This window comes from Drosophila miranda, chromosome 3 (genome assembly GCF_003369915.1).
Source record: "Drosophila miranda strain MSH22 chromosome 3, D.miranda_PacBio2.1, whole genome shotgun sequence".
Classification (NCBI taxonomy): domain Eukaryota; kingdom Metazoa; phylum Arthropoda; class Insecta; order Diptera; family Drosophilidae; genus Drosophila; species Drosophila miranda.
The window spans coordinates 12840800-12861147 of NC_046676.1; the positions used below are offsets into that span (position 1 = coordinate 12840800).

The 20348-nt window shown below is 46.1% G+C and overlaps 2 protein-coding genes across 2 annotated transcripts; both read left to right on the top strand.

Moving 5' to 3' along the window:
• The first annotated feature begins 13660 nt into the window (after window positions 1-13660).
• LOC108159183 (putative odorant receptor 65c) lies at window positions 13661-17144 on the top strand. The gene is made up of 4 exons (XM_033391178.1): window positions 13661-15404; window positions 15463-15983; window positions 16036-16399; window positions 16464-17144. Exons 1-4 carry the CDS (start codon window positions 15237-15239, stop codon window positions 16515-16517), a joined length of 1107 nt encoding a protein of 368 aa, XP_033247069.1. The 5' UTR covers window positions 13661-15236; the 3' UTR covers window positions 16518-17144.
• A 271-nt stretch (window positions 17145-17415) lies between these two features.
• LOC108159182 (odorant receptor 65a-like) lies at window positions 17416-19299 on the top strand. Its single transcript, XM_017292232.2, has 5 exons — window positions 17416-17871; window positions 17925-18096; window positions 18155-18675; window positions 18730-19093; window positions 19155-19299. The coding sequence occupies exons 1-5, from the start codon at window positions 17720-17722 to the stop codon at window positions 19206-19208; spliced, it is 1263 nt and encodes a 420-aa protein (XP_017147721.1). The 5' UTR covers window positions 17416-17719; the 3' UTR covers window positions 19209-19299.
• Window positions 19300-20348: the final 1049 nt, after the last annotated feature.

Here is a 20348-nt window from a genome sequence, read left to right on the forward strand (position 1 = left end):
GTCTGTCACAGCCGTGATTTGGACTTTTGATTACTTGATTACGTTTGCAATGCGTTTGCGTTTGCGTTTGCGTTTCCTCTCTGGCACTGGACACTGGACACTGGCCATTGGCCATTGGACACTCGATGTAGCTTTCCGTTGCCATCTGTCTCGTTTAGTCCGGGGCTGTGGCTCTGCCTTTGCCTCTGGCTCTGGCTTCGACAGACGCCATCAACGGACACGGATGGCATGGCCCGTTCTCGTCAATGATTTAAATGGAGGTCAAGTGAAGTTCTCTTTGATTGACACAGCAAATCGAACCGCTGCTGGATGGACGTTCTCCTCCTTGGTGCTTCGGTCTGCGTCAATCTTTTAGCCAAGATGTAATTTGCACATTGATTACACGAAGATAAAATGAGTTACGCTGCAATTTAGTGCCGCAAATGAAGTGAAACCAATCCGACAAGAGCAGAGGGGGGAATATTGGATGATTGCAAAAAGGGGGATCAGTCAAGGCTTGGTATACGTTTAAGGATAGCCCTCTTTGTGGGATCCTAGAATCGAATAACACCCTACAAATATAAGCCGAAAAGTCTAGCGACCAACATTATTCGAGTAAAAGCACCCGATCCACCCGTAAACACCTTTTTTCGGCCACATATTTGACATAAGCCAACAGAAACAGGCAATTAGAGGCCTCCGCACATGGCCCCGGGGCCAGGCAGCCCATTATCGTGTATAAATCAGTCAACACCCCGTCGCTCAATTCTCAACACTTGACTATTAAAAACTGTTGCGAATTTAGTGTGGCCAGGCGGGCATACGATGGATGGTGGTGTGGCGGAGTGGTGGTGCCTGGAGGCGCCATTGGGGACCCCTGCAAGTGGAGTTAATTGCTCTCGCTTCCATGTTGTTTATTCTTGGTATTTTAAAGAAAATAATTCATAAATTAATTTGGACAGCGCGTAATATTATATGTACGAGTATGTGCTGAGTGCTGGGGGAAAACGTTTTTATGAAAAATCACCTCATAAATTTACAACTACGTGAACGCACAGCAATTATGTGCCCGAGGGAGGAGGAGCGGCAGGGATGGGGCTGGAGCTGGAGCATGTCGATTTTTATACGACGCTTACGTGACCAGGTCGAAGGCATCAACTTCAAGTTTTATTTACTCAACAATTTGGCAACCTTTTTGTTAACAACTTATCAAAAATTATGACAAAATTGCAGCAGCAGCAGGGAAGGGCCTGGGCATGGGCATGGGCTTGGGCACCATGGGTTAAGGTTAACCCATGTCCTGGCCAGGGCGCCGCTGATTGGCATTCAAGCACTTCATTACAGCAATTGCCCCCCATTGAAGCCCGCTCCCAGGAAGCCAGAGCCAATGCCAGTGCCAGGAATTGAAACTTCACGCAACTTAAGCAGAGAGGAGGTGGCATGGCAGTGGTGGCAGGGGCTGGCTGCCACATGCAGCAAAGCAATTTAAATGTCGGCCATCGCCTGAGTGCGAAAAGGGTTCCCTTTCGACGAGGGGCCTTGGGTATGGATATCGTATCGTATGGTAGGGGACATGCTCCCGTTTTCTGCATTGTTGGCCGCTGAGTGATGCCTGCTGTGGCAGCCCTACTCCTCCTCCTGCTCCTCCTCCTCCTCCTCGTCGTCGGCCACTTCACTCCACTCCACTCCACTCCACTCCCTTTGGGCTTGTTTGAGCTCCTCGCGTTTTTCGCGCCGCGCAAGCCGATAATTTATTAAAGGCGATTATTATGGCCTGGTTCGAACGAGTTTGCACTCGTCTGGGACCTGGCACCGGGGACCTGGAACCTCGAACCTGGAACCTGGGCATGGGGCCTTGCGTGTTGTGGTAATTTACTGACAGGGAGGGGGGGGGGGGGGGGGGGGGGGGGGGGGCAGGGAAGGGAGTGGGCAAGGGAGAGCCACTCCATTGGGAAACCAACTTTTGTTGCTGTACTTTGAGGTATTTACATATGAAATGTGTTAAATTGAGCTCTTTTTTAGCGCAAGTTTGTTTTAGCGAACAAATTGCTGACCCCCCAAGCCCCACGCCCCATGCCCCACGCCCCACCCTAGCCGCCGCACTCTTTGGGTTTTGCACATCACGGAATTATAGTTTCAACATTCCAGCCACGCGGTTGCGGGGTCCCTCCATAATCGGCCGACGATTTGATTAAAAAATCGCACAATCATCGCAATGAGAAGGAGGAGAGCCACAAAAAGGAAGGCCCAAGGGGCACTCCACATGGACGTCGTAGTCGTGGTCGTTGTCGAGGCTTCTCTCCTTCAACTAATGAAAAATTTGCATATACCCTCCCGATTACCCCTCCCCTTCCCATCCCGTCCCATCCCTTTGCCCTGGAAAGTATAGTTCGCTTTTTTTGGGGCGTGGCCGCATAAAGTGCATTCAACTGAGAGGTTTTTAATGGCATGGCATGTACTGCAAGCGCAACCTTTAATGAAACAATGAAATGGAACATGCAAATGATGGAATGGAGCAATCCAATCGAGAGCCTAAGTTTCACATCTCAATCTATAACTTTTCACAACAAAAACGTAACCCATTATATGGCGGAATGGTGGAATGGAACACAAGTGCATAATCCCATGGAGAGAGTAAGTTTTCATAGTTTTCACATCTCAATCTATTACTTTGCACAACAAAAAGAAACCCAATTATATGGCGGAATGGTGGAATGGAACGCCAGTGAATAATCCAATGGCGAGACGAAGTTCTACATCTCAATCTATTACTTTGCACAACAAAAAGCCCCCCAATGATATGGCGGAATGGTGGAATGGAACACCAGTGAACAATACCATGTAGAGAGTAAGTTTTCATAGTTTTCACATCTCAATCTATTACTTTTCACAACAAAAAGCCCCCCAATGATAGTATCTCCATAAATACCACCCACAAAAACGGACATCCCGTGCATCGCGATAATAGATAATGTCCTAGAAACTTTCTCCTAAGTAACACACTCAAATCAGGATTGACAGGGCAATCAACCCTCACGATCCTGTCCGTTCGTGGTCCCTCGGCGCCTGCCGCCAGTTGATTTTTTGGGCAGCAATAGCAACGTTTTTATGGGCCGCAAAACTTTACGCAAAGCTTCCGTTTCCATTTCGTCTCCTTTTTGGTCCTTCTGGCCTCTCTTCGTCCCAGAGGAAATGCCCAATTTGACAGCCGAGACGCACAAATTGAAGACATGTGCTGAATTTTATGGCTTTTAAATAAGAAACCATAAAAGACAACAAACAAGAGCAAAAGGGACACAAAAAGAGCGAAAGAGTCAACAAACCGGAAATTGTCTTAGGAATCAAACAAAACGGAAAGCGAAAGTGAAAGCATTCCGTTGCAGGATTCGTATTTAAAAATAGACAGATACAATTTTATGCGCATTTCTCGCATCGAAAAGGAAAGTGCTGGGGCAGAGGGGGAAACAGAGGGGGAGAGGGAGGACGTAGACTCCATAATGAATGAGCACTGGCGCCGACGCCTCGCTGCCTGGTTGGTTAATATTACAATTCCCTCTGGGGGATTCCCTTACTTCGTTAACTTGGTCACAATCACCCATGGGTCGGCTGGGAGTCGGTGACGGTGGCGGTCAGGTCGCTGCGGGTTCCTGGTTCCGGGGTCAGCATGGGTTCGGGTCGTGGCCCTGAAACGTGGGGTGGGGGGGGGGGGGGGGGGGGGGGGAACGAAAGTTCATGTAATGAAAGCAAACGAAACGCGACGAAAATGAAACGCGCTGCAATGTTAAATGGTCTTCCCCTTCGAAGGGAAAGCAACCCCATGGAGTACCCCCGGAGAAGCCGAGCAGCAACTGCTATTTACACATCACAAAAAAATACTCTTACAGAAAAAGTATGGTACAAAAGGCGCAAAGAAGGTGACAAAGGAGGAGAGAGTAAAGTGGTAAAGAAGCTGAAAAATAAGAGAAAAGCAGTAAAGAAGCTGGAAAACAAGAGGGAGAGCTGCAAAGAAGCTGAAACACAAGAGAAAAGAAGTCAAGAAGCTGAGAAAAGTGGAGAAAAACGGTTAAGGAGCTGAGAAAGGGAGAGAAAAACGGTTAAGGAGCTGAGAAAGGGAGAGAAAAAAGGTAAAGAAGCTGAGAAAAGTAGAGAAATGGAGTCGAAACAAAGTGCAGGGGAAATGATTCAGACAAGTCAAACGCTTCCATTGATAATGACATTTTGGGGGGTGGTCTATGAATATGGGGGGTCTATGGGGGTCCCAGAAGATGGTGGGAGATGGAACTGCAAGGGGGACCTTGCAGAACTGAAAATTAGAGGCTCTCGGTGAGAAGAAAAGTGCTGAAACAGGGAAAAGCCAACAGTTGGAAGGGAAAGCATTTAGTTTTTCATTAAAAGAAAAACTAGAAAATGCTAAACGAGCGCCAGACCCCCAGCGACACTCCACCGACAGGTAAAGCGATGACGGAAGGAAATCAAATGCCAAAGGTGCAAAAAGAAAGAAGGAAAGTCCAGTAATGGGGTAGGTAGTAATGGGGGTGCTTGCGGTGTATTTCCCCCCCCCCCCCCCCCCACCCCCAGAACGCAATGCCACAATTGAAAGTGCAACTAAAAGCTTTGCAATCTTTGCTAATTGCTGATGAGGGAACGAGTCCATCTGGAAGCCCAATTAGGGGAAAGCTGGTAACAATGAGCGGAGAGAAAGTCAAATGATTTGAAAGCAAAAAAGAAGAGAAGAGAAGACTCTACAAAAAATTGAGAGATGGGAAATTAACTGCGATTTCTTTGCACACTAATCCCAGTTCCCTTGTGTTCCATTTAAACCAGTTTGTTTTCCATTTTGTGTTTCATTTCCATTGAATGCCTGCAATACAATAGGGGAAGAACCCTTGTCAAAGCCGCTTATCGAACCCCAGCTGATTCCCCAGCTCATCCATCGATACAGCCGATAATAGTTAGGCATAAGCCCTGCACAAATCACTATCTTTTGCAGCAACTTGTTCTCTCTGTCGCTGTTTCGTTCCCCCTTTTGTTTTGTGTTTCATTTCTTTAGTTCCGTGGGGCATAGTGTGACAAAATCGCTTGAGCCGGCTTAACGAGGCTTGTAATTGAATTATGCGATTTCATTGTGATTATTCTCAAAGCTCTCACTGTCTCAGTGTCTCCCTTTGGCCACTGGTTGGGGCTGCTTGGGGGGTGCTGGGGTGTCGCGGTGCCTTGTCACTTCTGAGTAATGAGATACATAAAAGTTATTTAAACTTTTAAATCCGCGTCGCTGCCTTTTACTTTCGCGTTCGCTGCCATTTCCCCCCCGTCCCACCCTTTTATGGCGAAACCATTGGATACCCTCTCCATGGCCATTCCACTTCACTCCGTTTCCATCATTTCAGCTCCAGCGCCTGTTGGCATGCCACGCTTTTTGCTTCCTTTTTGGGGTAGGTCCTGCTGTGGCAGGCGTCGTGGAGTGGGTTCTGCAGGCTAGTTAAACGTTTGAAAAGTTTCCCAACTGAATCGCTGAAATGATTTGGAAAATGACAACAACCAGAAGCAACTAGAAGCTCACAAGAAAAGGGATGGGTATCGAGGCTGGGGATACCCTTTGGCAGAGCGAAAGACGACCCGTTGGATCCATTCTGCTTGTGCTTTTCTTCGGTTTACCCTCTGTAGAGGGTATATGAAACGGGATCTGAGTAGCAGATACAAATGAGTCGACATTTTACGGCCTTCCCACCCTCCGGAAGTATGCTGCTGTTGACAGTCGTTTCCCCCAAGCCCCTGCTCCACATTCCGCATGGCAATGTGATGTGGTGGCAGCCAGGAGGGGCGCCAAAGATGGAAAGAAAGAAAGGGTTGATTGGCATTTCTCGCAGAGTAAGCAAAAGTTTTTTCACCCACCCGCACACCCGCACTCCCCGCACTCCCACTCTTCCACCCGGAATCTTCTCTTTGCTTTTCTCTGCTCATGTTTTTTTTTCTCCTCTGTTTTTGGCGAGAGAGTGCCGACACCTCCCGACACACAGACGCAAGTGTTTCATTTTTGGACTGATTGGACCCCCACCTTGCACCACCGAGGGAGTGGCATTCATTGCCTCTGTGGGTGCCTATTTGTGGCGAGAGGGAGGGGTGGGGTGGGGTGCTGAAAATTCATTTGTATTTCGAAATCCCTTTTTGATGAACTCGACATTTTCGTGTCCGTGCCTCTCCTGTTTGTCTGCAGTTTTGTTTGGCTTCGGTATCCTTGCCCTTGCCTCGGAGAGAGGAAAAGCGATCCTAGACATCACATAAAATGTGTGTTCGCCCCCCTCCCCCCCGTTCCTCCTCCCGTTGCTGCCTCTGTCTCTATTTCTCTGCGTCTGTGTCTGTGCCTGCCTCTGGTTCTGGGTGCAGACTCCATCGGGTCGCTCCTTTGCGCCTGTCGTAATGCGATTACTAAATATATTTCACTTTGCCGTGTATTTTGGCTGCCTGTCGGCCTGGGCTCCGGAATGTGTGTTCCATTGATGAGATCTCTGGAAAAAGACTTCAAGTTCAAATGGGAATTACGTACAGCATTCTCCAGGGCAATGCACGTGAAGAAGGCCTGACATGACCTTCCTGCCTTCCTCAGACATGGCACAGGACTTGCCTCCTCCCACAGACATGGCACAGGACTTGCCTCCTCCCACAGACATGGCACAGGGATTGCCTCCTCCTACAGACATGGCACAGGACTTGCCTCCTCCCACAGACGTGGCACAGGACTGCCTCCGTTGAACTCCTTCCGCCCACAGACGTGGCACAGACTCCGCCACCCACACCTGGTAACCGGCCCCCCAAAATACTGGGCCATAAATTATCATTGTAATGCAGATTTGTGCCAGACGCCAGAAGGGTTCCGTTCCGTACTCTGCAGTCCATGGCCCTGAGACCAGCCTCAATTACCTTTTGTCTTCTTTGGTTTGGGGTGTATTTGGGGGCTCGGTTGGGGGGGGGAGGGGAAGAGCCAAAGGGATAGACTCGTTGAATCATAATTGCAGTTGCGGATGGCCCTTGAAAAACTTTAATTGCTTCTTGTGGATGGGTCGATGGGTGGGTGGGTGAGGGCCTCATTCCGCTCCTCAAACCGATTTAATTGATTTATGGCCTCTTGCTTGTAGGTGCTTAGTGTGTTCCCCCTCCCTCTCGCCTTTCCCCCAAATCGAATCAATAAAGGCTGCATATAAAACAATCAGAAAAAAAGAAAACTTTTGCGATTATAATTTATTGTGTTTTCCCCGCCAACAGTTTTTCACTTGCAATTAATGTCAGACACACACAGAAGGAGAACAGAGCAGAGCGCAGAGAGGGAGAGAGACAAAGAGAGTGGAATAAAAAACAATAAAAGGGAATTACATTAAAATTACACAATCAGCAAAAAGCAGGAGGAGGAGCAGCAGGAGGAGCAGCAGGGTGAGCAGCAGGGTGAGCAGCAGGGGGAGCAGCAGGAGGAGCAGCAGGGTGAGCAGCAGGGGGAGAGAAATGGAGTAATGGAAACCTTGTTACGTTGCACGAACGGATAAAAAAAGCTTCTCAATGGTGCTTGATGGGAGGATAGCGGATGGAGAGGAGGCGATTTCAGCAGGGAGTCTTGGCAACAGGTTCATGAACCACTCCGCACCCTACCATCCCGTCGAGCGCAATTGAAATTGTTGTTAAACGAGTTTTAATTAGATGGGGATTGGAGCCGCTGAGAGGAAGGTGGAAGCTGCAACAATGGCTTACAGGGGGCAGGGAGTCGGTATTAGAGAGACGCAAAGTAATCAGGTGGTTGCAAGGAGGCGAAAAGGAGTGTGAAGAGGCCCCGCCAATGGTATCCTAATTAGATGACAGTCCGTCCGATGTCAGTCAATGCCCGTGTCCGAGTGATGCGCGAAAAGCCCTGAACGATGTCCGACTGGCTAAAAGCGCATCAGAATCAAATCGGAAGTGCAGCCAAAAGAAGTTGGCTTAATTACTTTCTTTGCGAATTAGCTGGGCGGAGATGAAGGCCGCGAATGGAGGAGATGGAGACCATCCGGTGGGGGAGAGAGCTCTAAGGAGACGGCTAATGGAGTGCCAAGAGGGGCACTACGGTCTGCTAGGGCACAGACACTAAAAGCTTTCGATACAAACTTTTCGCTTCCGCTCGTCTTGAATATTCCCCCGAAAAAGTCGTCACTTAATTACGGCAAGCAAATGAAGTAATTATCATGAATAAATCAAGGGGGCATGGACATGGGACATGGGCTGCTAAATGAAATGAATGAAGCCATAAGCGATGCGACATCCAGGTGCTGCCGGTGCTCCCGGGCTCCCGGTGCTCCCGGTGCGCCTCGGTCGTCTGTCCAGGTGTTCCGCCCCCCCAGTTCTAGTGGGGAGACAGCAGACAGAAGACGGACATTTGTCGCTTGGCGAGATTGATTGAGCGTAACCTCGACGCGTTTCTCATTGTCGGGTGAATTGCTGAAATTTCTTGGCGTCTCGCTGTGTTAAATTGCTGAAATCGCCCTGACAAGAGCTCGGACTCCTCGGGGCAGGAGCTGGCCAGCGATGCATGCCATCCATCTGATGGCTGGGCCTTGGGTTTTGGTTTGTCCAGCGTTTCTTTTGCTTTTTTTCTTCTTGCTGGGGATCCACTGAACAGGCGGCCGACTGACAACGGAATTGATTTAATGCTTTTTTGTCTCCCTGCAGCAGCAGGCAGCAGCCACCAGCCACCAGCCACCAGCCACTAGCCACAGGTGGAGTCGATTCGATTCGAGTCTCTTAATTGGCCTCACTTTGACTCTTGGCGGTGCTTATTCATGCGTTGTGGTTCTACCACTTTTTGCTTGGCAGAAAACATTTTAATTATTGCCGAGTGATAGACACAGTCGTACGAGAGGGAGTGAGGGGGACGGGGAGAGGGACAGGCGAGGCATTGATAAGCGCATAATTGCCTTCAATTAAGTTGCCCCACGGCGGTTGCAGTGGCAAAAAGTGGACACCGCGCCTTGGGGGCATCACTTAATTGAGTTTGCCCCAGTTATCTGCTTGGATCGACAAATGCCTGTTAGGAGTGCTCCTTCAAGAGCTATTAATGGTTCCCACTTTTGTTGTTGTCCCACAATGGGGAAGTGGAAATTCCCCGACTGAAAGAGCGGTAGTTATGGAAAAAATAGCGGATAAACAAGGAAGCCATAAAGGAATTTTGTTTCGAAATCGAAATCCTCACATTGGCTTCCTTTTATTAACCCAAATGACTGTTTGGCAGATGCAATCCTCTGCCCGTCAGTTATAATATATATTGTTATCTGCACAATATTTTTCTCTCTCTTTTTCCCCGCTACATAAACGAAAGTCAGGTGTCAGGATCCGGCTGTTAGAGTGCTCAACCAGTGGGCATCAATTACCTCAATCGCATTTCTGTTTTAGCCTTTAATAAAATCATGACATGACGTCCCATTGAATGGGAAATACGTTTCACTTTTCTGTGCAATTTTCAATTTCCCAACTAACGAAGCCGAGAGGAGAATAGATGGAGAGAGACCTCCCTTTGTATTTGCATTTTTCACGCATTTGAATACCCTTGAAGAGGGGTATATGGACACCGACCTCAAGAGACAGAGAGTTGTTTTCTATTATTCAGGAAGGAAGGCTTTATTTCTGAAAGAATTTAGGTTCCGTTCCGAACAAACTGATACGCTGGGCATGAGTTCTCAACGGTTCTCGAAGAATATATGGGTATATTAGACTTTTGGGTGAACCTGGATGTGTGTTACGCCCAGAAGGAAGCGCTTACGACCCCATATTTTTGATTAGCATCGAAGATACAAGAAAACCTAATACGCAGAATCATAGAGCATGACCATGTCTAGCAGATTACCGAATCTGTATAGGATCGGATCATTATTATAGCCAGAAGGAACAAATGAAATTGCAGTGGTTAAGCAAAGCCTTCCACGCGTTTAGTCATTCTCTCTCTCTCTCTCTCTCTCTTACACTCTTCGTCGTGCAGTGTGTGGCCTCTCAGGGAAGGAGCGCATTAAAAAAGGCTGGTGTTGTAAGAATAGAAAAAAAAGATACAGATATAACAAAAAAAAAGTAAAGAAATTTGGAAACAGATCAAATCTAATATATAAAAATCTCCCAAACAGTTCGACCGATTTTTTTGCAATTTCTTTAACAGCAAAAAAATCAAATCGTCTACAAATTACAAAAATCATTGGCTCAAATGATTACTGATTGAATACCGGGTATAAAACTTCAATTTTCCGCCTCGTTTTATGTCGATCTCGTTGGGGAATACTCTGTGGCTGAGCTATAAAATAAAAAAAAAGATAAACTCGATCATTATTTAGGAGCAATGGTGATCCAAGACAAAGAACTGGCACCTCTCGTACTTTTATGACGTCGCCGAGGCACATTCTGTGGCTCTCTGAGAGTGTCGTGGCATTTGTGGTCGTGGATACTCAAAACATAAGAAAAGATCAACCGTCATGCACCTTCAAGGGGAGATTGAGGGTGAAAGACCCAAGGAAGAGACCGCTTCGACTTCGAGCAGAATGTAGCAGGTACGCAATGAATTCTTTGAAGTCTTAAAAGCAAAAAATCCAAGGTCTGAGAACCATTTTACTATTGCAGGCGGAAAACGCTAAGAATATGGGCCACATTGAGATGGACAACGACAACTATGTTCAAAACGTTGGCCCTCCCATAGTGGAGGTCATCAATGGCGGAGTGAACCACACCCAAGTTACGATCCAGTTCCAATCGGATGCGGTTGGTTCTTTGCTGAATAACTGTACTCTCTTGAAGGGTCTGCAAACTTCCGTGCTGTTTTACTTTAAAATTTAATCATTTATTTATAAACAAGAGGAGCAACAGAACAAAGGAACGAAATCGATAAATGAAATCGAACGAGCACGAAAAAAAAGTACAGCAACAACAAAAAGTCCCGAAACATCAGGACTAAAACGGCATTTCAATCAACAAACAAAAGTGTTGCACTGAAAATGGAAAAGGGGAATGGTGTAGGGTTGGGTCGGGTCGGGTCGGGTCGGGGAACGAAATGGGAATGGTTATAACGAGGGGAATCGGGGTTTTGTTGCAAAGCCCCGGATTCTGGTTGTGCCTCTGGTTCTGGTTCTGATTCTGGTTCTGATTCTGATTCGAGCTCCGATACGGATTCGGATTCTGGTTGAGCTTTAGTCGGTTTCGTTTCTGTTCTATTTCTATTTTGTTGTTTTTGTTCTGTTGGACAACAAAATGTTTTCACACCAACTTGGCCCGTTGAGGGGTTTTTTTCTGGGCATTTAGCTCTCTCTTTTGTGATTTATTCGATGCCTGATGTCGGCTGCCTGCCAGAGAGTGGAATTCACTTGATGTTTGGTTTCTATTTGCTTTTTGTTTTAATTAAAAAACTCAACTTTATTCAATCGCCAGAGTCCGGTATCGGAAATTGACAAAATGCAGTCTCCATGGTAGATGGTCCTTTAATGGGTGGCGTAGAGGGGCAGGAATTGAAGGATGCTTTTAAATGAATTTCAAGATGAACAACAGCATGGACATACGATATTCGATGGCCGATGGTCGATAGTTGGGCTGGGAGCTCGTGTCTACAATTGGTTTTCCATCAAACAAATTGAAACACTCAGTCACTGGCCGTCTGGGCTCTCTCCGGACTGCACTTAACTTTAAAACGTTTCATTTTATTCGACCCCATACCGTATGGTCTCCCTCGTCCTCTCTGGGTTTTTTTGTTTTCCCCATTGGGAGTTTGGGTCTGTTCTGGTGGGGGAGGTGGAGGTGGTGGAGGTGGAGGTTGCGGATTGCGGGCCATAAAGTATGCAACTTCATTGATAACATTTATTTCAAATGCACTCAAAAACCACTCAATAGTATGAAATTTGTTGCAGTTTATGTACCTGGAGCACAAACACACAAACACACACACGGGCCAGCCCCATCCTGCCCTGGGCCCCATCCCTGGGGAGACTTCAGGAGCGTGCCCGTATCGCATGTCGATTCGCCAGCCCTGGCAAATGAGCAAGCGCCAGATGGAGAGAGTGCCGTGAAAGGAAACGACCTGAAAATACCTCGCATTGCAGACAAATGAAGATTCCTTTCCTATATACAAGTACAGTATTATTGTTGTATCGTGGGATATCCTGGGTTCGGTCCCGCCTTCTGCACCCTTTATTGATCTCTTCTGCATATACCCCATGCACCAGTCGATGCCTTTAGTCGTTGTATAAATAGTTCTTTATTATATTTCCCATATGCTTTGCATGTCTCTCTGCCAGTCTGCCCTCTGCCCTGTGCCCTTCCCCCATTTGGAAGGTATGTAACAATATATTTCGCTTTTGTGTTACATAAATTTCATTGAAGTGCTTCCATTCACGGCCCCATCGATGGGGATATGTGTGCGTGTGTGGGAGTGCATTTAGAGCTCTATAAATATTCCACAGGGGAGATGAGATGGAGATACATAGAGACACGGAAGCCGGGACTGATTCAAGGATATTTGGGATGTACGACGGCAGAGGCAGCTGCTGCCACGTGCCTGCTCGGTTGACATTCAATTAAACTAAACCTGGTTCAAGTCCCAAGAGACTGCCGCGTGGAGCCACTGCCAGGGGTCTCCACCACATTAGAGCCTTCATCTGGGCTCTTGTTTTGCCAGAGTTGTCTACTCTGTACATGTTTAATTGCTGCCCTTTGACCTGGCCTTCACGGAACTTGCGTTGTTCGATTATTCAATTGAAATCGGAATTTTGTAGCTTTTTTAATTGAGGCCTGGCCTGGTTGCCTGCCAAAGTAAATAATGCTTTTAATTAATAAAGTTCTTTAAGCCGAAAGCCCGTTAAGCTATTTTTCTACTGCATATTTTATGAAAGTTGAATATATGTACGTTTTCATCCCGGCAACTTTTGCTAAATACGAGATTAGTTTGAGAGCTAAAATAAAAGTTTTCAATGATTGTAATTCCTGGAAAATATTTGAAAATATTTCTACCTTCCGTGTAGCACTTTTCCGAGGCTTATCCTGCTGGGCTTCAGTGCCAATTAAGCTGATTATACGAATATTTGCAGCTTTTCATTTGATTTTCCCTCGCATATTTGCAGGCATTATGTCCATTATAACTTATTGTCTTTCTAATTGAAGCAACTGTTGTTCTCTGTGTGCTGTTTCGTTCCCTTTGTGGCTGGTGGCGGTGGATGAATGGCCTTGCCTCTGGCAAAAGTCTATTCATTTGCATACAATATGCCAGTTATTACACATAGATATAGGGAATAAATATACATTAAACATATACATTTGTGGTATATGTTGTTTTGTTGGCCTCTAGTCTGCTTTTGGGGCAGAATTGTGTGCTGTATGCTTTTGAATACCTAAAATATGGCCATTCCACCTTGACAGGGTCGAGTTTTGCATAAATTAAACAGCGAGAAATGAGGGGCGGGGAAATTCTATGTACAAATGAGCTTATGTCGTCGAATGTTTTGAAAACTAAAATAAATTTGTGTGTGTAATGTAAATCTGACCTACATTTTCCACAGATTGCGACACATGCAAAAGTGCAATTTCATTAAATATCCAAAAGCCAAAAACAATGAAAACGATTCCCAGAACCAGAGCCATAGCACAGATAACAAATTACTTGCTATGAATAATAATAGAGTGCAGCGTTCCCTTGGAGTACCCTACCAAGCCCCAGCCCCAGCCCCAGCCCCCCCTCTCAGTAGTGCCCAATCTTCTTATGGCACAATTGTAATGAATGCCAGGGAGGAGCGAGGGATGACGACAATGAGGAGGAAGAGCAGGACGAGACGTTGACGATGACAATGTTGACAAGCCGATGAACATAAAAGATATTTATATTGAGCAGAGCGAGAGAGAGAGAGGCATAAGCACTCGTATTCTGTCGGGTCGTTCTGGGATGCAAAATCTTGGGACTCCGGGAAGATTTTCCAAAGGGGATCCAGGATCTATTCGCTATTATCTCTCTCTCTCTCGACAATCTCTCTCGGTCATTTCCCTGAAGTGCCAGCGATATCCCAACCGATTGTCAGTTCCAGAATCGCTGGCAAAGAGAAATCTGAAAATTGCCAAAGAGCCAAACGGGAAGACAATGGGTAAAATTTCATTACCGGACGATGGGTGGATGGGTGGATGGGTGGCTGTGCAGCTCCATTGCAAAGATGATGACGCTGCTGATGGAGGCGTAATATGTTGGAGGAGGAGGTACTGCAGTCTTGACGGGAATTGAAATTGAAAAGAAAATGAATGAAGTGTGTCGCGAGGGGGATTCCACGGTCCATGGTCCATGGGAAATGGGAAATGGGGAATGAGAGTACGGCTTACTTGGCTCTGAGCTCGGAGAAGTCGTTCCACAGCTGTCCTCTTCCTTGCCATTCTTGTTGGCTGTCAACGCGACTGTCATGTGCCTCCCGCGCTGACAACCAAGGACTCTACTCTCTCGTTCCACTCTTGCCGCCCCCTGGCTACATCCATTAATAATATTATTCATTGAAATCGCTAGGATTTGCACAAAAATGCCTGCGATGAGCTCTTGTCGCTACATGAAATGCAATTGCCAAGAAAAGGACTAAACGGGCTAAGGGAGAAGGATAGAAGGGTCTTTGTTTTTGCGGAATCTAGTCACCCCCTCTCAAGAATCTTTCAATTGAGACCTTTGATAAAATTTTAATTTGATTTGAAATTATTGAAATTAATGAGGACTTGCCTTTAAATGACAGCCTGGCCGGCAAACTAGAACGAAAACCGGCCAAGACACTAAAGGAAAATTCTTCACAGGGCACTGCCGCCGAGCCTTAGCTCATTTCTGCAATCCTTAAGCGGATTATTCGCCAATAATTACAAAACCAAAGCCCATTTAAAGTTATTATTCCCCGGCACCAAGGAGCAGCTGGCAAATTCTCGCCAGAGGGCACATTCCCATCCGAATACATTGTCTTATACAATACTTGACGCCTGTGAAAGGCAATGTCTGCCTGCAGAGTGGCATTCGGTCTCCACGGCTAGTACGGTACGGTTTGCACGGACTTACAGATGGTCGAACTGCCTAGAGAACGGGTCGGACTTGGCCTGGGCGAGAAATGGAAGAGCTTCATGAAGGTTTACATGACAGTCGTGACGGTTTATAGGAGTCCGGATGAGAGTCCCGAGCACACAGTGCCACACCAGTGCCGAGCACAGCTAAAGTCGATATTAAGACGGTATTTTGTACATAATGATAACCAGATTCGCTTTTTAGAGCCATGGGATACTACCCGAACTCGGAGGAAAAACGGATTCCCGGCCGCAGGACCTGGTTTCTGTTTATTTTCTCTCAGATAACGATGTTTTTCTGCTCCCAATGCTATGGAATATTCGAGTCCCTGGACGACCTTGTGGAATGGGGTCGAGATCTCGCATTCATAATAGCGGTTCGCACTTAGACTTTTCTGTTTAAAAACAAAACTTTTAAGACTTCATTATTTTCAGTCGTTTTTTATCTATTTCAAGTTTATATATTTCCTGCTGTATGCCGATAACGTGGACGAGGTAATCGATGGCCTCGAGGAGTGCTACCATTGGGAGAGAGCGGGTCCGGCGGCTGCAGGAGTGCGATCGGCAAAACGCTTGCATTATCTGATTGTCATCGGGATGCAAATAATTTGGGCGGTTTCCATGGTCGTCTTCGTCCTGCTATTGGTTACCACGCCCCTCTGGACACAGCAGGACCTTCCGTTGCATGTTTCCTACCCTTTCCACTTACACGATTCATCAAAGCACCCCGTGACACACATCCTCATATACATATCACATTCTTGGAGCATTCTGTACTTCCTTACGGGGCTCGTCTCTACCGAAGGGTTATCGATCAGTATTTATTCGCAGCTAACGACTGGATTGACTGTCCTGTGCGTTGAGCTTCGGCAACTCCACCAGATCTGCGATGGAGACGAGGCTCTGCTGCGATGGGAGATCAATCGTCTGGTCAAATCTCATCAGAAGATTATCAGGTACGAATAAGTGAGACAATTGATGTCTACTATTTTGATGTCCCTATTTCAGTCTGGTGGATCGAAGCAATGAGGTATTCCACGGTCCTTTAATCATGCAAATGATCGTCAACTTCTTGCTGGTCTCCCTGTCGGTCTTCGAGGCAATGATGGCCAGGCACGATCCCAAGGTGGCAGGCCAGTTCATACTTCTAATGATCTTGGCATTGGGTCACCTGTCGATGTGGACGAAATTCGGGGACATGATGTCGCAGGAGTCGCTGGAAGTGGCCGAGGCTGCATACGATGCCTACGACCCAAGTGTTGGGTCCAAGAAAATCGATGGCAATATTCGCCTTATAATGTTGCGTGCCCAGGAACCATTGATCATGAGAGCTACTCCCTTTCCCACTTTTAATATGATTAACTACAAGGCCGTGAGTTTAATGGAAGAACACTTGAATGGTAGCTCTGGTAGCACCCTCATAACTATTCTTCCAGATACTCAACCAGTGCTATGGAATCCTCACGCTTCTGCTGAATACTTTGGACTAGAATAATCTTGCACTTCTGAACAAGCTTATATTTCACTTATGCTCGTATGTCTATCACCGATTCCCACATTAAACACACCCCTCCCTGGTAATCTTTGCTCTTCTTTTGGTCGATAGTGTATCGAAACGTCCCAAGACAATGAAGCAAATTGCACATAACATATGGTACTGCCGCCGAGCATAATAATCGCTATTCTTGTTGCTCCAATCCTAAAGTGAATCCTATGTATGTACATATTGCGCACTGACTTTCAGTCGATCAAATGCTTATTCGCTGTGGTTTAGTGCTCAGGGTGTGGTTCGCCCCTTGGTAGTGAATGCACCAAAGGCACTTCTTTATATATTGGATATTTCACCAAAGGATTATATTATTTCCCGATGAATTTTCTTCAGATATTGAAATTTTCCCAGATATCCAGAGCGTAAGAAAAATGCGAAATGGAAATTTTCCAGTTATGTAAAACTCATACCAATCGAGCGGGAAGGGAACGTTGTGAGCCGAGGCTAGGGCAGCGATGTACATCACTTGTGGGGCTACAGCTGATCTTGGGTTTACATCATGACATCGTATGCATTTAGATGCAAATTTGGGAACACTATGCAACACCACATATGTACCTACTGTGAACCCACTTGACTTTTTATGATCGATTTGGGGCCTTCAAAATGTTTGATAATTTTTTCCGTTTTTTCTCAGAGGTAGTGCCTCTTTTTTTTCTCATATCTTAAGATATAATACATCTGGTCCTAAAGAATTTATTTCGACTTTTCCCGAGTTTTCAAAGCCAAAATTGTAGAAAAATATACCGCAAAAAATGATTAAATTAACAATCCCACAAATTCGGTTTGGTTGCATATCCCCTACCAAAGGCAGAGACACAGACATTCAAAGAGAAGTGTGTGTGTACGAGTATGTGTGCCTTTCAATGTTCCGAGCTCGATAATCACTTGACTCATTATTCCAATCATTAAGTGGAGAGGAACACGTGCAAGTATGCCAATAATTGTATTTTTAAAGAGCATTCGGAGGTATTTTTCCCTGGAGACCCTAACAAGCAGCTGTGAAATTCTCGCCAATCAATTGCGAGAGGGAACATTTTTAATGGCCCTCTAGCGGGCGTACCTTGACGTCCTCCAAGAAGCCCCTTTCGTCGCTCATTCATTCTGCACAGCCAGTACGGTACGGTTTTTACGGACTTGAAGATGGTCGAACCATCTGGCGAACGAGTCGGATTTCGTCTGAGCAAGAAATGGAAGGGATTCATGAAGCCGTATGCCCCGTTCAGGAGGGTTTATAGGACCCCGGGGAAGTGTCCCGAGCACACAGTGCCATACCTAAACCGAGAACAGCTTATGTCCGTATAAAATCTGTATCTTGTACATAATGCTAACCAGATTCTGATTACAGAAGCACGGGATACTACCCGAACTCTACGCAAAACAGCCTGCCTGGCCAGAGGTTCTTTCATGTGTTTCTTTTGGTCAAGGGTACCATATTTTTCAGCTCAATATTATACGCCGCTTCTGAATCCCTGGACGACATTGTGGAATTGGGACGGGATCTCGCCTTCATAATAGCGGTTCGCACTCAGTCTTTTCTGTTTACAAACATAACTTCTCAAAATTCTTTATTTTCAGTCGTTTTTCATATACTTCAAGCTGATATATTTCCTGCTGTATGCCGATAACGTGGACGAGGTAATCGACGGCCTCGAGGAGTGCTACCGTTGGGAGAGAGCGGGCCCGGCCGCTGCAGGAGTGCGATCGGCAAAACGCTTGCATTATCTGATTGTCATCGGAATGCAAATAATTTGGGTGGTTTCCATGATCATTTTTATAGTGCTATTAATTTCGACGCCATTTTTGACACAACAGGAGCTGCCGTTCCATGCAGCCTATCCGTTTCACTTGCACGATCCTTTGAGGCATCCGAGAATACACATTCTCATCTACTTATCACAATCTTTCGACATTCTGTACTACCTCACGTGGCTGACCGTTACCGAGTGCATGTCCGTGTCCATTTACTCCCAGCTGACGACTGCGTTGAGTGTCCTGTGCGTTGAGCTTCGGCACCTCCACCAGTTCTGCGATGGAGACGAGGATCTGCTGCGATGGGAGATCCATCGTCTGGTCAAATATCATCAGAAGATAATCAGGTAGGATCTGTGCAACACCTGGGTTGTACGTCCACTAAAGTATCCCTTTTTCAGACTTGTGGATCGATGCAATGAGGTATTCCACGGTCCTTTAATCATGCAAATGATCGTCAACTTCTTGCTGGTCTCCCTGTCGGTCTTCGAGGCAATGATGGCCAGGCACGACCCCAAGGTGGCAGGCCAGTTCATACTTCTAATGATCTTGGCCTTGGGTCACCTGTCGATGTGGACGAAATTCGGGGACATGATGTCGCAGGAGTCGCTGGAAGTGGCCGAGGCTGCATACGATGCCTACGACTCAAGTGTTGGGTCCAAGAAAATCTATTGGAATATTCGCTTTATAATTATGCGTGCCCAGGAACCATTGATCATGAGAGCTACTCCCTTTCCCACTTTTAATATGACTAACTACAAGGCCGTGAGTTTAATGGAAGAACACTTGAATGGTAGCACTGAGTGCATCATAACTATTCTTCCAGATACTCAACCAGTGCTATGGAATCCTCACGCTTCTGCTGAATACTTTGGACTAGAATAATCTTGCACTTCTAAACAAGCTTAAATTTCACTTATGCTCGTATGTGTATCACCGATTCCCACATTAAACATACCCCTCTCTGGCAATCTTTGCTTTTCTTTTGGTCGATAGTGGATTGATATCAACTAAATCGGTTCCCTCGAAAAATTTTAATCGAACGAGGCTGCATTTTATGGCTGTTGGCACAAGGACCTCTTGAAAATATGGGTGTACCAATGGGCTTTCCAAGTTGGACTGCCGACTGCGAGTCCCGATGGACTGCTAGGAATTATCTCCAAAAAAAAGAAACGATACGAAAAGATCCGCTTAGATGTGAGGAAGTCTCTGCAGGGCACATGGCCGCTCGAGTCGATAGTTCGAGTGTTCGGATTGTGGTTGCAAAGTCAAATCCCTACTTGGAGGACAAATGCTACTGTGGGACGCTTATTTAATTGGTTAAGAAGATTGAAGACTTGGCCATGAACAACGAGTTATCATAAATCAGTGATTGCTAAAGATATATGTATGTTTTTGGTATGTTTTTTCTGTATCGAACTGGTGACAACCCAGTTTAAGAGAAACGAACAAAACCCCCCATTGAGAAGTCCTGGGTACGCCCTTGAAAACACCTCCCGAAGGTGTGGAAATTTTCCTTAGCAATGCCAACTAGAACGGCCCAAGACAATGAAGGAAATTTTACATATGGCACTGCCGCCGAGCCCAATAATCGCTAGGCTGTTTGTTCCAATCGTAGAGTTAAATGGACACTCATATCACACACATTGTTCTTTCACACTTGTACACTTTGAAGTAAAGTAATTTATAAATTAAATATTGAATAATATAACCTGGAAGGAAGCTAACTTTACCGTGACGTAGGGCATATACCCTTGAATGCGGACTTCACACGGGTATACTTGGGTTAAATTCCATATTGTATCAGCAATATTAGTGGAAAATTTTACAAGGCACTTATCAACGATTAAAGCGCAGACACCAGCCATTTATCTCGCTTCACTTCGCCAGGGGGCGCACACTGCAGTAGGAAGAGTGTATGAGAGAGAGAGAACAAGTAAGCCACTGAAAATTCATTTGTTCTTTTCGGCTATAATGATCCGATCTGATTCAGATTTAGCATCCTGGTAGATCTGGTCAT

What these genes read in the sequence shown, in the direction of transcription:
- LOC108159183 (XM_033391178.1), top strand. Translation starts at nt 15,237, where the DNA reads ATGGGATACTACCCGAACTCGGAGGAAAAACGGATTCCCGGCCGCAGG. An exon ending in ATCTCGCATTCATAATAGCG is followed by an intron (nt 15,405 to 15,462) that starts GTTCGCACTTAG and finishes CATTATTTTCAG; the next exon opens with TCGTTTTTTATCTATTTCAA. An exon ending in ATATGATTAACTACAAGGCC is followed by an intron (nt 16,400 to 16,463) that starts GTGAGTTTAATG and finishes CTATTCTTCCAG; the next exon opens with ATACTCAACCAGTGCTATGG.
- LOC108159182 (XM_017292232.2), top strand. Translation starts at nt 17,720, where the DNA reads ATGGTCGAACCATCTGGCGAACGAGTCGGATTTCGTCTGAGCAAGAAA. An exon ending in CTAAACCGAGAACAGCTTAT is followed by an intron (nt 17,872 to 17,924) that starts GTCCGTATAAAA and finishes TTCTGATTACAG; the next exon opens with AAGCACGGGATACTACCCGA. An exon ending in TATCATCAGAAGATAATCAG is followed by an intron (nt 18,676 to 18,729) that starts GTAGGATCTGTG and finishes TCCCTTTTTCAG; the next exon opens with ACTTGTGGATCGATGCAATG.